General features: G+C 45.2%; 1 protein-coding gene across 1 annotated transcript; it reads right to left on the bottom strand.

The window, feature by feature from the left end:
• Positions 1-258: 258 nt before the first annotated feature.
• rab4b (RAB4B, member RAS oncogene family) lies at positions 259-11568 on the bottom strand. The gene is made up of 8 exons (XM_076141328.1): positions 11373-11568; positions 6332-6412; positions 4596-4710; positions 4341-4403; positions 4083-4237; positions 3794-3889; positions 3464-3639; positions 259-3248 (listed from the first exon to the last, which is right to left on the bottom strand). The coding sequence occupies exons 1-7, from the start codon at positions 11386-11388 to the stop codon at positions 3524-3526; spliced, it is 642 nt and encodes a 213-aa protein (XP_075997443.1). The 5' UTR covers positions 11389-11568; the 3' UTR covers positions 259-3248; positions 3464-3523.
• Between the last annotated feature and the right edge of the window lie 2623 nt (positions 11569-14191).

The following is a 14191-nucleotide window of genomic DNA, read 5'->3' as shown; positions in this document are numbered from 1 at the left end:
ACAATCCTCTGATATCACAACCCCAACGATCGCTTATGCCTTTGACAAGAATGGACTGCAGATGGATGTGGAGATTTAAGCTCTCTCATCATATTCTTGAGCTACATAATGGACTGTCATTTCATTGTGCGATTACTCACACGCTCTCAGGGAGGGAGCAGCGTCATTTAGCGACGCTCAGGAAGTGATGTAACTCCCCCCAGGGTGTGAGACAGACGGGGCTGTCAGAGAGGACGTCCAACAGACAGCTGAAACACATTAACTTAAAAAACAAGCAGTTTACTGGGAATTGCATAATCATTACAATCACTGAGCAGTACTCACTCACCCTCAATAGACAATAGAGAAATCTTATTTACAGCATAGGTTACTTAAAATGACTTAAACTGTGGGCATTTTTACAAAATATCACCATTTCCGGGTCACTTGCGGATGAAGTAAGTTGGAACATTCTGGAGATACCTGGTGTTCACTTAGCAGATGTGTTGACCTTTGAACTGACCCATACGAATGTTGCTTCACAGAGGTTTTTCCTATCACCTTTGACCCCGTAACAAGGATCCACGAGGGTCCATTCAAAGGCCTATGGACCATGTAAGTGAACAGTATCCTCATAATGGTACAACCTACAAAACAAAACTGCCACTGACCCAGTTTGGACATATACAACCAGGAAATCGTGATATTCTGCAGACAGGCCGGAGCATCACTTTAAAGATGTTCAGTAGTATTTAGGTCGGTTATATAACATTAATTACTAAGCAACAACTGAGAAGGACTGGATGAAATCAGAACATTGAGTCAATCATGATCAATCTGACGAGTGCTTAATCTTAACTGTACAATATATTAATTACACACACACACAAATGCAACGTTGTACCATTTCAACGAAGAGGCCGGACTGAGTGAATATGAGCGTTTGGAGGTCAACGCCCTCGCAATGCTGCCGTCTGAAAGCTACGACAAATAAACCATCAAAACAAACACCTCAGTTGTTATTTAGTAAGAAATGATCACATCTACAATTAAAATCTTTATTACAGTTCAAGTAAGATAAAATGTACACTTCTATAGTTACAGCGTATAAACAAGACAAAAATGAAACTCCTAAAGTAAAAGTGCACTTGCAGAAGGAGACAAAACAATCGCACAAAGCCGATATTTTCTGAAAACAAAACGTATTTCCCATCTTTTTCCCATACAGCTCAACTAGGTGGACTGTGGGATGTTTTTAAAAGCATTTTTCTTTCTTTCTTTCTTTCTTTCTTTACGGGCCCGTGAGTGACGCAGCAGAGCCGACCACAACTTCTGCGTTCCATGAGGAGTAACAAGTATTCGGGAGGGTAAAACTGAATCTTCACAAACTCCCCTGTGACTGTCAAGTGTGTGGGCGGAGTGAAAGTGCGTCCCTCCCACGTACGTGAATAAAATTGTGGATCAAACAGAGGTCATGCCGAGACACTCAGTTTGGCAGAGATTGATAACAGCTGCTTTCACACGATAAGCAGTATTTCCGCGTATTGTTCACCTCACTCCCTTTACTCCCGACGACGTGTCTTGGTTTTTTGCGAACTGTTCAAAAAGTTGCAGGCCGTATGGAAGAGCTACGTACGTACCTACAGTACATACCGGGAGTGAAGAAGACTTAGTTATGTAGCCTGAATTCTATAGCTATATATCCACATTTGTAGTACTAGATTTTGGTGGCACATGATACCAAATTGGAGCGGCTTCTGCTTACAAAGACAAAACTATTCTCTCATTGGTTGAACGCTTGAAAGGTCATCAGCAGACAGGACAAAGTCCAACATGGTTGACTTCTTGAGTACAGCGAGTGTGTGTCATACAAGGCGCCGTCATCACAGGTTTGGGAGTCCCTCAATACCGGAACTCCAATCTCAGCTCACTGCTCATCATGTGGAAACAGCATTACTCCACTATAGCAGCAGAGAGGCGGGGAAGGAAACGCATGCTGGAGCTGCAAGGAATCTCACGCAAAACGTTTGACTTTTGGAGCTTCCCAGCTAAAATAAGGAGCATAAATTCTCTCGTTTTTGTGCTTTTATCGTGTGTGTAAAAGTAAAATGTGGAGTGTGTTCCCTCAGAGTCGCCACACGTGCTTTGGAAACGTGGTGTGACAGGGAATCATATATTCAGTCTCAATATCGATGACTGATCCTCCACCTCTTAGTGCATTTTCAACACAGATCCAACCGTCTGAGCAGGGAGTACAATGTCTGTCTGACTGAAAAGACCTGAAATAAGCAGTGACAAACAGATCAATCTGAGCTGCAGCTTTTGATTCTATAATCTATAATCAGTACGTTTACATGCTCTCAATACTTAAAGAGTATTTGTGCTCCCTGCAATATTAGGAAAAAATGTGATGAAGCTGTATACTTGCTAAGTATATATGAAGCGCTGTGCTGACAAACTACGGTTAATTACTTTACCAAAGGATCCTCCAAAATTTGTCGTTAAAGCGCCACCTTCAGGTCAATTGATGTTCAATTCCAGAGTTTGGTTACAGCAGAGATTCAATCAAGAGATACAGCACTTTTTGAAGAATGAGCCACACAAAGGCTGGCAGTCAATTACAGCAAAATGCCAATAAATGTAAAAAACAAAAACAAAATGAAAATGGCGCTTTCCTCTGGATTTGGACATTCCAGGAAATGAAAAAAAAAATTTAAATGGCAGAAATTCTGGTTAGTCCAAAATGTGGCTATGCTGTTTTACATCTAAACGTACTGAGTGATTTGTAAAGAAAAACAGGTTCAGCTTCTGAATGCTTTCAGGCTGTGCATCATTCTGTCAACAGCAACGACTCCATGGCTCAATGCGAGTCGTTGCTGGCGACCAATAAGCAAAGACAAAACTGAAATATCTGATAAATGATAAATACCTTAATGATAATCGGTTACAGAAGACATGTGATTGTAAAAAGCGAGTATGAGGCAGAAAGACAGAGAATAAAAACAGCAAGGAGGGGGGGGGGGGGGGGGCAGCCCGTACACACAACCCTCCACTCATCTGTGTGCGTCCAGCGAGCGACCGAGAAAAGCGTTCCTCTTCCCAACGTTTCATTCACACGCCCGTCCAGAGCAGAGCTGACCCCCCTCCGGCAAGTGGTAAAAGTCTTACCAGAGGTCAGGGGCTGCAGTGTCCGTGACTACTAATCCAGGTGATCCGAGGTGTGTGCGATGCTGGAGGAACCGGTCTCACACACCCAAAAACACCTGGAGCTGACATAGAGAGCGAGAGAGAGAGAGAGAGAGAGAGAGAGAGAGAGAATTTGGTAGGAGTTAGTGATGGCTGCGATTTATTTGAGAAAATAACTTGACTGCACATTTCCCAGGGCTAAGCTGGATCTCATTTTAGCACTGGACTGAAAACATTAAGTTCATCCCTGGATCTCTTCTACGAGGTTCCGGGTGATTCTGCCATACACTGCACTGACCAGTAGGGGGTGTCCTGTCTGCGTTGGCCTGTGGAGTGAGGAAGGGGGGGGACCCGACCCCTAGCAGTTACACTGCTGTTTATTCTGTGTGGCGTTGCTTCTCGGCTGCCTCAGCTGCCTCAGGGAAGCGTCGCCGTACTGGATACCTGAGCCCATCCTCTCTGGGTCCAGTTCACCTTCAGAGCAAACAGAAATGGGACATGTTTGAGCTTCACACCCCACACACACACACACACACACACAGTAAACATATAGTCAAGACACAGACAGGTCTGCTTGTCACACAAACACACACACACACCTTCTTGACAAACAAATGAGGCGGTGTACCTGATTCTATCTTGTTGAGGATGGTCCTGGCGCACTTCAGGAAGCCCTCCTCTACGTTCTCCCCTGTCAGGGCGCTGGTCTCCAGGAACATCAGCTCTGCAGGTGGTACAAGGCAGAGAAGAAAAAGATGAGATGAAGAGACGTGAAAGACTAGAGGCAGGATTGAAGTATAAGACCATTCGGATTGTGTGGGTTTGATGTAGTACAACATCTAAAACGCTTTCCCATCTGTAACTTATAAATGTTAAAGCTGGTAGACGATAGTAAAGCACGGCGAGCTGTCAGTTACCGTTCTCCTGAGCGAAGCGTGACGCCTCCAGGAAGGTCACCTCCCTGTCAGCGTCCAGGTCCTTCTTGTTGCCGCACAGGATGATGACGATGTTGGGGCTCGCCAAGGTCCGGGCGTCCGTCAGCCAGTTGGTGAGTGCGTTGTACGTCTCCCGGCTTCAAGGTGTACACACCCAACGACGCAGAGATGATTAGAAAATGTTCACCGTCTTTAACACAAACGGCTCGATGTTGAGATTGACTGCGGCGATTGCGTTACCTGGTGATGTCATAGACGAGCAGCGCTCCGGCCGCTCCTCTGTAGTAGCTGCGCGTCACAGAACTGAGAGGGGAACACAGAAAGCTTTGTTAATAAGACTCCAAATAAACATCTGAGAGATAATGGGCATCTCATTTCCCCTCAACAATCCTCATCAAGGTGCCCTTTTCATGCCCGTCTGTCTCTCTGTCGTTACTCTGGGGATCTCCCGTCAATGTAAACCAACATTGGCCAAATGAGAGCGTTCATGTTTACCGGAATCGCTCCTGACCGGCCGTGTCCCAGATCTGCAGCTTGACCGTCTTTCCGCCGACGTTCACCACCCTGGAGCCAAACTCTACGCCGATGGTGTGGTTGGAGTCCTGCTTGACTGAGGAAAGAGCGGAGAAGCGAGACGAGAGTTTGGAGGGTTTCTGTGCGCGTGTGCATCTTAAAGCGATTCATCATGTTAATGGGGGATGATGGCACAGATTTCACAGGGATTGTGTGTGTTTTGTGCGAGTCTCCAGCTCGGCCCTGCATGAGCCCCGATCCAGTGTGTAATTAATTTCGCAGCCTGCCGAGAGCAACTTGAAATACCAGGTGAAGGCAATTAATTGTTTGGCAGTTTAGCCCTACCTAACTCTCACACCTCACTAGTGAGCGTTGCCCAGAAGATTAGATGGTGATAAATGTTGTTTGGAGGCAGACGTCCCTGAATTGACCTCTGGAAAGCTGATTTCTGGAACGTTCCGACTCTCAGGGACGCGGTATAAACCCTACAGTGTCTTTCCTGTGAACTGACCTCGGCTCGGTTGTGTTTTTAGGGGCGAAAAAGGTGAAATCTTTCCCATTTACCACTACCGATGTGCTGCGCCATGACAAAGACACCGCTTTCAACTCCATTCCCAGAGTCTTAGATCTGATCTATACCATGCCGGTGCGTCGGGCTTGTTGAAAAGATGCGAGCGATTATCTTCAAACGCCTCATATCCACATCAGAGAGACTGGAGGGAGTCCTGGGGAGATTAACGCTGCCAAACTGCCTCGCACTCACACTGCACTGACAGCACTGGGACCCAAAATGTCTTTAATCAAATTAAATAGGTGTGTAGGTGTGCGTTAGCCTTTGTGTGTTTTAATGTGATACTCGCACAGCTTAAAAGTGAAGTCAAAAAGTTAACTTTTCCTTCGGTACTGCAGTGGCTCAGCAGTTAGTCCGTTACTCTGCTTATTCTGCTGCAATACTGTGGTAACCTTCATGAGTCAGGATTGTTCTACAGAAAATGTGGTCCTTTTGAATCTTCCACCAAAGTGAGATGAAATTTGTAAACAAATGACATTAAATCCTCCTCTGGAAGCGTCACCATTAACCTCCATAAATGTTGTTATACTGTGGGCTACATGAAGTCCCTCCCCCCCCCGCAAGTCAGTGAAGGCACCGCTGCCGGCATCTATTTTGGTTCCCGCATGTTACCGGGTCTACTTCTACTACTTCCACGCCTCTTTACAGGTCTATAGATGAAAAACCCAAACTGTCTCTGGCTCAGACTCGTTGGTTGGTTGAAAAACAGCGAAGCAGATTTGATTCGGTGCAGATTTATGTTGCGTCCGATGCCTCATGTGTGAACTTTGGTCACATAAGTCAGGAGTCTGATGCCTGACGTGGCTGAGCAATCAGGGCAGCTACAGTCACGGAGAAAACTGCAGTAAAGTCAGAGGTTTATGCTTTAAGTGCTTTATGACAGAGAGCTCTATCCACGCACAGCTCTACGAATTTCTGGGGAAATGGAAATGTTTGCTATAGCTTATTTTAAACACATAGGAGTGTAGCGTGTATCTCTTAAAGTTGCTTAAGTTGCGCTTCAAGGTGTTCTGCTTTGGGGAGAACGTGGGAAAGTTTCAACGTTTACTAATGCGTGCTAAAACAGTGGAACTGCTCCACATGAGGTGGATGAGGTCAGACATGCAGAGAGGACAGGCAGGTCTGTGTGATGTGAGGAGAGACTTACATTTGTTCTCAATGAACTGGTGCAGGAGGCATGACTTCCCCGCTCCCGCACTGCCAATCACCAGGAACTTAAAGAGGAAGTCTGGAAGCAGAGGGAGAAGAGGGTAGAGATCAGTATGCGGCACCACGCCGCCTGGGGGAAAACCTCAATCTGACGCTCTTTGCACTTCCATCCTTGCAGACAATCCGAAGATTTTCCTTTTAATCCCACTTGAGCTCTTACTTTCAGTGTCCAACGACCCCAAATTAGCCGACTAATCACAGAGTCTTGAGTGTGACTGGCGTGACGTGCTGTTTACAGTACCATTCTAATTAAATTAGTCACGAAGACTTGCTGGAGAGTGGATTATTATCAGGAAATAAGAAAATCATCCATCATTTAATTAAAAGAGGGAATTTTTCCTCACGGTGGCCAAAATTGGGGCGTTTAAACCATTTGAAGGGGGCTTAACATCCAAATGAACATCTTAGCTGATCAGAATAATCATCATCATTAAACTAAAAGGCAGAAAGATGAGGAATAGAGCAGCAGAGACATCAAGGAAAGGCTCTTACAGAAGAAAATGCTTTCATTTGTTGATAACCCCTGACAGACTGAGCATGGCCGGCTGCTTGTTGTGCAGATGTTGTTGTCGTGGTGTTCTGACAGTGCCCCCCCCCCTCTCCGCTCTGGAGAGTACAACCCTTCCCACGCAGATTGATGCTCAGCCGAAACGACTCGCCGGGGTGCCCCTGACATGCAAGGCCACTGGAAGGGTGAAGCCGGGCTTTGTGTGCAGGAGGGGACATTTGCATGCGTGGGCGGCACCGCGGTTCCGACTGGCAGCACAAGATATGGAACAATATGATGATTGAGCAGATGGAAAGGGACATGTGGGAGAGTGTGTGTGTGTGTGTGTGTGTGTGTGTGAGAAATACATAATTATAAGGGGAGTGAGTGCTAATGGCAGGAGAAAAGACCAAAAGCAGGAAGAGGAAAACAGTGAGATGATGTGTTCATAACTGTCAGAGCAAATGATGAGTCCAGACCACACCTAACCTCCTGAGAGAGCAGAGTGTTGCTGGAGGGATTCGACCATTTGCTGGGTTTTTGTTTGCAAACAGGAACTTCAGCATTTCGGTTGCCAAAACTGCTACATTACATAAGACATAACTCTAAGTCATAGTCACTGCATTTTTCATAACGAGCAGGAGGAAAGTGGCGTGTCAGCGCCTAGTGGCAACACAGGCAACTAGAAATGCATTTCCTGAAGATTTTTGCCGAATGCTGAACAAGTGCCTGAAAGATTGAAGGCTGAATGCCTGGAAAATGTCTGAATGGTTTCTGTACCTGAATGAATGAAGAAGTTACATTAGGCCATTGGGGGGGAATTTAAGACCAATCGTCACTTAAAGGCAGAAAGACGCAAACAACAAGAAGCATTTGTTTGCAAGTTTGACTTCTGTCTGTAAGTCTGTAAGTTTAAGTATGCAGAAGTAGTTAACTAAAACTAAAAACCTAGGGAAGAAAATGGAAGAACAATACCTGTGAGTCACAGCAATGAAGCAGAAACATGAGCAGTGAGAAGGTTCAGCTGAAGCTTAACTCATCTGGACGCTTGTTAAAAACATTCAAACAAGGAAGTAGGTTTTCACCAAAACCACACACAGGCCCAAACACTGAAGGGAAATCAATGTTACCATCTAACCCGCCCACTCATGTGACGTACGGACTTGTTTTCCGTCCCTGCGCCTGTATTGGTGTGTGTGTGTGTGTGTGTGTGTGTGTGTGTGTGTGTGTGTGTGTGTGTGTGTGTGTGTGTGTGTGTGTGTGTGTGTTTGCCCAATTCAAATAGCTGCAACCAAACTTTCTTCAGGAAACGATTGTAAACCGTGTGAGGTCATGATGTGGCGATGGTATCTGTGTTCTGTTCTGACGTGGCTTTAGAAAGCAGAACATACGTTTTGACTGTAGGTAGTTACACAGCTTGATCACTTTAAGCCTTATACAATTTAGATTTAAATTGTCTCTCTATCGCTTGCTCTACACAAGAATGGTAATATTGTACTCCAAAGCAACAAATTAGTAATGAAGTGCTGGATGAGTAGAGGGCCTAAGATGGAATGCTGTGCAGTCTGGTTCAGGCTGCCAGATGATTATTTAGTGATGGCAGTTGAGATTAGCAGCCAGGTAAACGTCAGGTAGACACTTTCACTTTCAGGAAGGGAAATGAAATTCAGATTTGATTCCCGTGAGACATTTAACCACATTATTCCCGTGCTCTTGGAGCCACCTTCAACACTTCTGTTTGCAGTGTGTGTTTGTCCGAGCTGCTGTTTTTTGCCAAGCAACACAACCTGGAGGTCAAATCCGTGCAAACAGAAGCGTTAAAGCCGAGCCGGGGTTGCCAACAAGCACTTAGGAGTTTCCTTTTGAAACGGCAGCCAGCATTACAGCTGGAGCAGTGCCTGTCAACCAACGGGACAGCAGATCTGACAGAATCAAACGGCTAACAGTGGCGTCTTCAAAGCTTCCCTCAGCCTTTCAGCTTCTTCCCAGACATCACCTATTCCCAGCTGAGATCTGCATACAACAATCAAGCTGTCAATATGTCAAACCAACGGGGGAGCGAGGAACGCAGCGCCGCAGCACATCCCGCCTATTGTGCTCTTCACGCATCGATATTAAAGAACCCAGCGGGATGAGACACTGTTATCTTCATTCACTTACACTATGACAACACTTATCTCAGGCCTGGATCCACTGGAAGGTTTACGCTCGGCCAAATCCAATGGAGGCCACAGAACCTGCTGGCTACGCACCAGACCTTCGCACACGACTGCACACACATTTACCTAGTCGTATTTGCATCTGTGTCTTCTATGGCGACAATGCAATGGGCGACAAGGGAGTGAGGAACAGTAGACACTAGAGAGTGGACACTTGAGGCTCACAATGAACTCGGACCCAGTGAAGAAAACGCCTTCAAACTGAACTAAAACGCTACAATAAGCTGTTCCGACCCGCGGTAAACACAGACGCGGCAAACGTGGAGACTTAAGCTGGACTTGTTGCTCTCTAGGAATTAATAATCATTACATCCTCGTCTATCCGTGTGAACCTGGGGCGCGGATCATAACTACTAATTCGTAAAATCTGTTACTGTTACCATTTGGCAAATTAAATCTCTATCTGTTATTTCCTACCCTGGTGAGATGTTGTGCATATTCGCCCAGCCGTGGAATCCCATTAATTCCGTCCCATTAATTGCAGTGTGAACAAAATATGTGCGTAAATGGAGTGAGCGACATTACCGAGGCTAGCAGCTGTTCTGATGTTGACAGAACCCACCCAAGTCTACTTCAACCTAAAAAGACGTAGAGTACTTCCTGATCTATCGGAATTCTGTTTTCCATGTTCCGAGCTCTGTGGCAGTTGCACACCGTCCTCCTCTCCTGTTGCACTCGCTCACTATTTCCTCCTATGAAACTCGACCCCAGCAGTAGGTATTTACGGGGAAGTGGCAGCACTAATGGTTTGCCGTTACCGTCTTATATTGATTTCTTTACGTCTTCCCCTGTCGGCCTTCTCTTCCTGGAGGGCCGGTAGGGGGCGTGGCAGAGAGAATCGTTTGTAATAGCGAGTACGAAGCGCATTCAAATTGTACCGAACAAGATTACTAGATTAGAACAAGATTAGATAGTTACACGTTGTTCAGTATGACAGTCTGATCTGAAGATAAAATGAGTAGATCAGTGGTGTGTCAGTAGCTATAATGTAGACATGTGCAAACTATTAATGGCAAATGTCTTATGAATCCTTATTAACCATATTTAGTTGTTTTGTTGTTGTTGTGTATAAATTACACATCTCCTCCCACAGATGATCAGCATGTTTACATCCTGATTCTGTAACTTCTACAAAGTGTTTTAAAAATTCACACACTATAGACTGAATTGTATTTCAGGAAGGACTTGGGTTTGATTTTAATTTGTGCTCCCAGAGACAAATACACTAAATTTGAGTTTGAACAAATAAACAGTGGTCCACACCTTTAATGGCCACTTGCTGGACTCTCTTTCTTCTTTCTGTTTTATTTGGTCAGAGAGTTTCTGAGTGTTCTCTGTCCTTTTGTGGTACAACAACTTTCCAAGCTGAGGTGAGCACCATGTTGGACAGAGGGGAGACATGGGGGGGACGGTGGCTCTGCGTGTTAGACCAGCGCTGTCACCTTTGTCATTGTTATTGGAGGGTAAGTGGAGTGGGACTGTGAGGTCAGGGGTATTACTGTAGTTCTGGCTCTGGTTCAGCATCTAACAATGGATGAAGCCCTGTTATACCTGCATACACATGTTACATCATCTTTAAATGACATGTTATGAGGGGGAGAACAATCACATTCTTCAGTGTGTGAGTGTGTGGGTGCGTGTATCGTTACCTAACAGGAATCCAAACATATTATGGGATCAACACGTCAGGTGCTGATGGTGCACTACATGACTACGTGGTGTTATTGTGACTTGAACATCGGGTCAGCTGCAGCTTCTTTCAGGTATCTGAGAGCGGATCAACCACAGGAACCACGACTTCCTCCTCCAGGGCCGAGCAGCCTCTCGACACCCGTGAACAGAACTCACTAACTATCCGGAATGAGACGACAAACACTCGGTCAAAGTCAATGAATATGTGTGCTTCACTTTAGCCCGCACTGGTTAACACACACAGCCCGCATGTTACCGCAACTCTTGAGGTAAAGTTGCTCTAACTTTACCTGCAAATGTGTCACCATCTGTTTGCTCCATCACTGATCAATGAGGAAGCGATACACCCCAGTGCCTCACAGGACAGAGGTGTCACTTCACTTACGCAAAACCACACTGCAACACTGCTACGGGTTCATCAAATAAGCAACTGATTTAATTATTAACGTTAAAAACAGAGATACGTGGCGAGTCGTTAACCAGCGGCTAACTAGGCTAGCTGGTGCTAGCTAGCAGGAGGCAGCCCCATCATAAACAAGTGTTATGGATAAGCTAGCAGGCGGGAGAACCGGCGAACGTACCGTATGTCTCGGACATGTCGGCCACCGCTGCGTGGTGGAGTCGGTCAGGGGTTTCTTTGGGCGCCGTGAGGGCAGGTCTCGCCGGGTTCACACCTCTTCTGGGTGTTTATCTGCGATGCTGGAGGTTTGATACCAGCCGAGCTTTGCTTCCTCCGCTCTGACACAAGCGCAGACGGCAGCTGCGTCACTGCCGCTGTCGGTGTAGCCTTCACGTGATGTCTGAAATATGGGTTACGGTTATAGACTTCTACTACGCCAAGGTGCGTTTAGATTAACATTCCATAGTCTCGTATTCTGCGAGGCTGGTCCTCTATAACCTTGAGTGACGTTTTCAGTTCAGTTGTTATTCGGTGCAGGATAACATCCTGTCTGATGTTTCACACACGCTTTATTGTAGGAACAAATTAAATAATGTCTTAGTAAAGGTAAGTAAGTAAGACTTTTTACGTGCAATTTTAATTATACATAAAGAAATAAATGCTTGAAGTTGTTCTAGTTTGCCTTTAGTTTTATATAAATTAACCTCCACAAAGATTTTAGTTTTTAGAAATCCGAGCTCACGGAGGGCACTGGAATGCAGCGCAAGAACGTCATTTAAATCTCTCAGGCAGCAGCTCCATGCTGATATTTATATCCAACTTCTATTTTCACCAATAACAACCTCGACAATCAAGCTTACATTCTTTGATAAATTTATAATCTACATTCATTTTTTCTTCCTCTTAATAATCAGTGAAAATTTGTAATAATTTCAATTCGATGTCTTTCATTCGACATGTATGTAGTTGCAACAATCAGCCACAAGGTGTCAGGCGACGATAACTAGCTACCACATACTGTGAATTTTTTTACAACGCCTTTGATTTCTTTGATGGGTTGAATATTTCATCTATTCTTTATTTTATGTATCACTACCTATAAATATGTGTATATACATGTTCAGTATCCACATTCTTTCCTTTTATGAATATGGTTATCTTTGGCATGACACAATATCATGTTTCTTGTAGTTGGTTTTGCATTATATTAGTTTAGTTCAGTGTATCATTCATTATTATTATTTATTGAACCATGGAACAGAAGCACACACTCTACCCAGTATCCTCAAACTCTTTGGTCTTGGGCGGAGCAAACCAAAGGACAGTAGCGTTCGTAGTTGTATCATTTAATTTTGAATGATCCGTTTTTCTCATGTTACATTGATTGTTTATTTCAAGCTTTGGTGTTATTGTTATTAAACACACAAACCCACCCACCCCCACACACACATTGCCTGGGGCGTAGAGTCCAGGGCCGCCCAAGGGCAACAGGTGATAAATAACAGATCCTTCCACGCTCCTACTATCTCCCCGTGGTTCCTCTCTGTCTTTGTTCTGCTGGGGCAGATCCCCCTCATCCTCCCCCAGCACTGTTAAAAGCTCTTTTCACTAAGATTAAAGGCGAGAGGAAACGCAGAGGCTCAGCGTCGTGTGGGGGCGCACGGATGTTTTCCTAAGGTGGGCGACAAGAAAGGCCGGCCTGAAAGGTGTGCGGGAGGCTGAATGAAAGGAAGGTGGGTTTGACTTCCGTTTACCTTTGTGAGTGTCTTGTTGTTTCACTTGTGTTTCTTCTTGTTTTGTTCATTGCAGGTGTCATCATCAGAAGAGCCTTTTGTTTGGACCACCGGACGTGTACCAGTTGGTCGTGTGCATGTGTGTGTGTGTGTGTGTGTGTGTGTGTGTGTGTGTGTGTTTTTGCGCGTGCTTGCGCGTGCTTGCGTGTGCGTGCGTGTGTGTGTGCTTAAGGGTTGTTTGGTTTTGACCTTGGCTTCTCCTCGTGAACGGCTCAGACATTTACTGTTGTTTTAGTTTCAATTGCCAACAAGCATTTCACCAAACTGACGTCTCACAGTTGCAACATCAGCGTCAAGGAGGATTAAAGTCGCTTCCAGTAACTCTGAGAGGTCATTTACTGCTTCAACCTTTTTCACCCCTACACCATGAGTCAGGCACTAATCAGGGTCTATCAAGTGTCCAACACACCAGTCTGAAACTTTGTGGTGATCGAGCTTTTCAGACTGTGCCTGCTGTTGACTCAGTGTAAATCTTTTAAAAAGTGTTTTTAAGAATGAATGGAAAGGAATGAATTCATTTTAAGACACATATGAAGTGTTTTGGTGATTTCAGTTCATTTTGGAGGCGAGATGAACTGTTGGGAACTGGTTAACTGTGAGCAAATGTAAAGAAACGTTAATCAAACACATGCCAGTAGTGAATCAATGTACAGGGAGGGAGGCACGGACGCAGAGATGAGACCCTTTCATGTTCTCTGTTCCTCAGCTTCAAATGGGGATCTGAGACGACGCGTTCGTGCGGCTTACAGGGGGAATCCCGAAAACATCAAGGCCTGTCAGCATTCACTATGTTTACAACAAACAATGAGTCATTTTCCACAGAATAATTAGGGTGAATCACCCGGTGGAGACAGGTGAGCGGCTGCAGTTGGCAGACTTAAAGGCGTTGAGTCACGGCCCAGTCGGTGAAGCAGAGGGATCCCTGCTGCTTTATGTACAGAAACAAAGCGGCTGAATGAAGTCAGAGTGCAGCCGGAGGCGTTTAACTCACCGCTGGTCTCTGTCTCTGCTTCACGGGTGGCATCAAGAGCTGTGGAGTCGATCTACACATTATATACCATCAACACATAAAAGCTCTCCAGATAACAAACCACCTGTTACTTCATTAATGAAGATGAAGATGAAAGCAGATTAGGACGGCACACAAAAATAACAATTTATGAGCGAAAACAGCTGCTGCTAGATCATATTAAACACTATGATGCAC

Source organism: Genypterus blacodes, unplaced genomic scaffold (genome assembly GCF_046128005.1).
Source record: "Genypterus blacodes isolate CSIRO-AG114 ecotype Tasmania unplaced genomic scaffold, CSIRO-AGI_Gbla_v1 ptg000003l_1, whole genome shotgun sequence".
Taxonomy (NCBI): domain Eukaryota; kingdom Metazoa; phylum Chordata; class Actinopteri; order Ophidiiformes; family Ophidiidae; genus Genypterus; species Genypterus blacodes.
Note: the sequence above shows the minus strand (reverse complement) of the source record. Positions and strands in the feature narration are given on the sequence as shown.

Bases quoted from the DNA above. Each gene is read 5' to 3' on its own strand.
- rab4b (XM_076141328.1), bottom strand. The intron at 4,404-4,595 runs GTAAACATGAAC...TTCCCCTCTCAG, and splicing joins GCCGGTCAGGAGCGATTCCG to TTCTGTGACGCGCAGCTACT. The intron at 4,238-4,340 runs GTAACGCAATCG...TACACCTTGAAG, and splicing joins CTCGTCTATGACATCACCAG to CCGGGAGACGTACAACGCAC.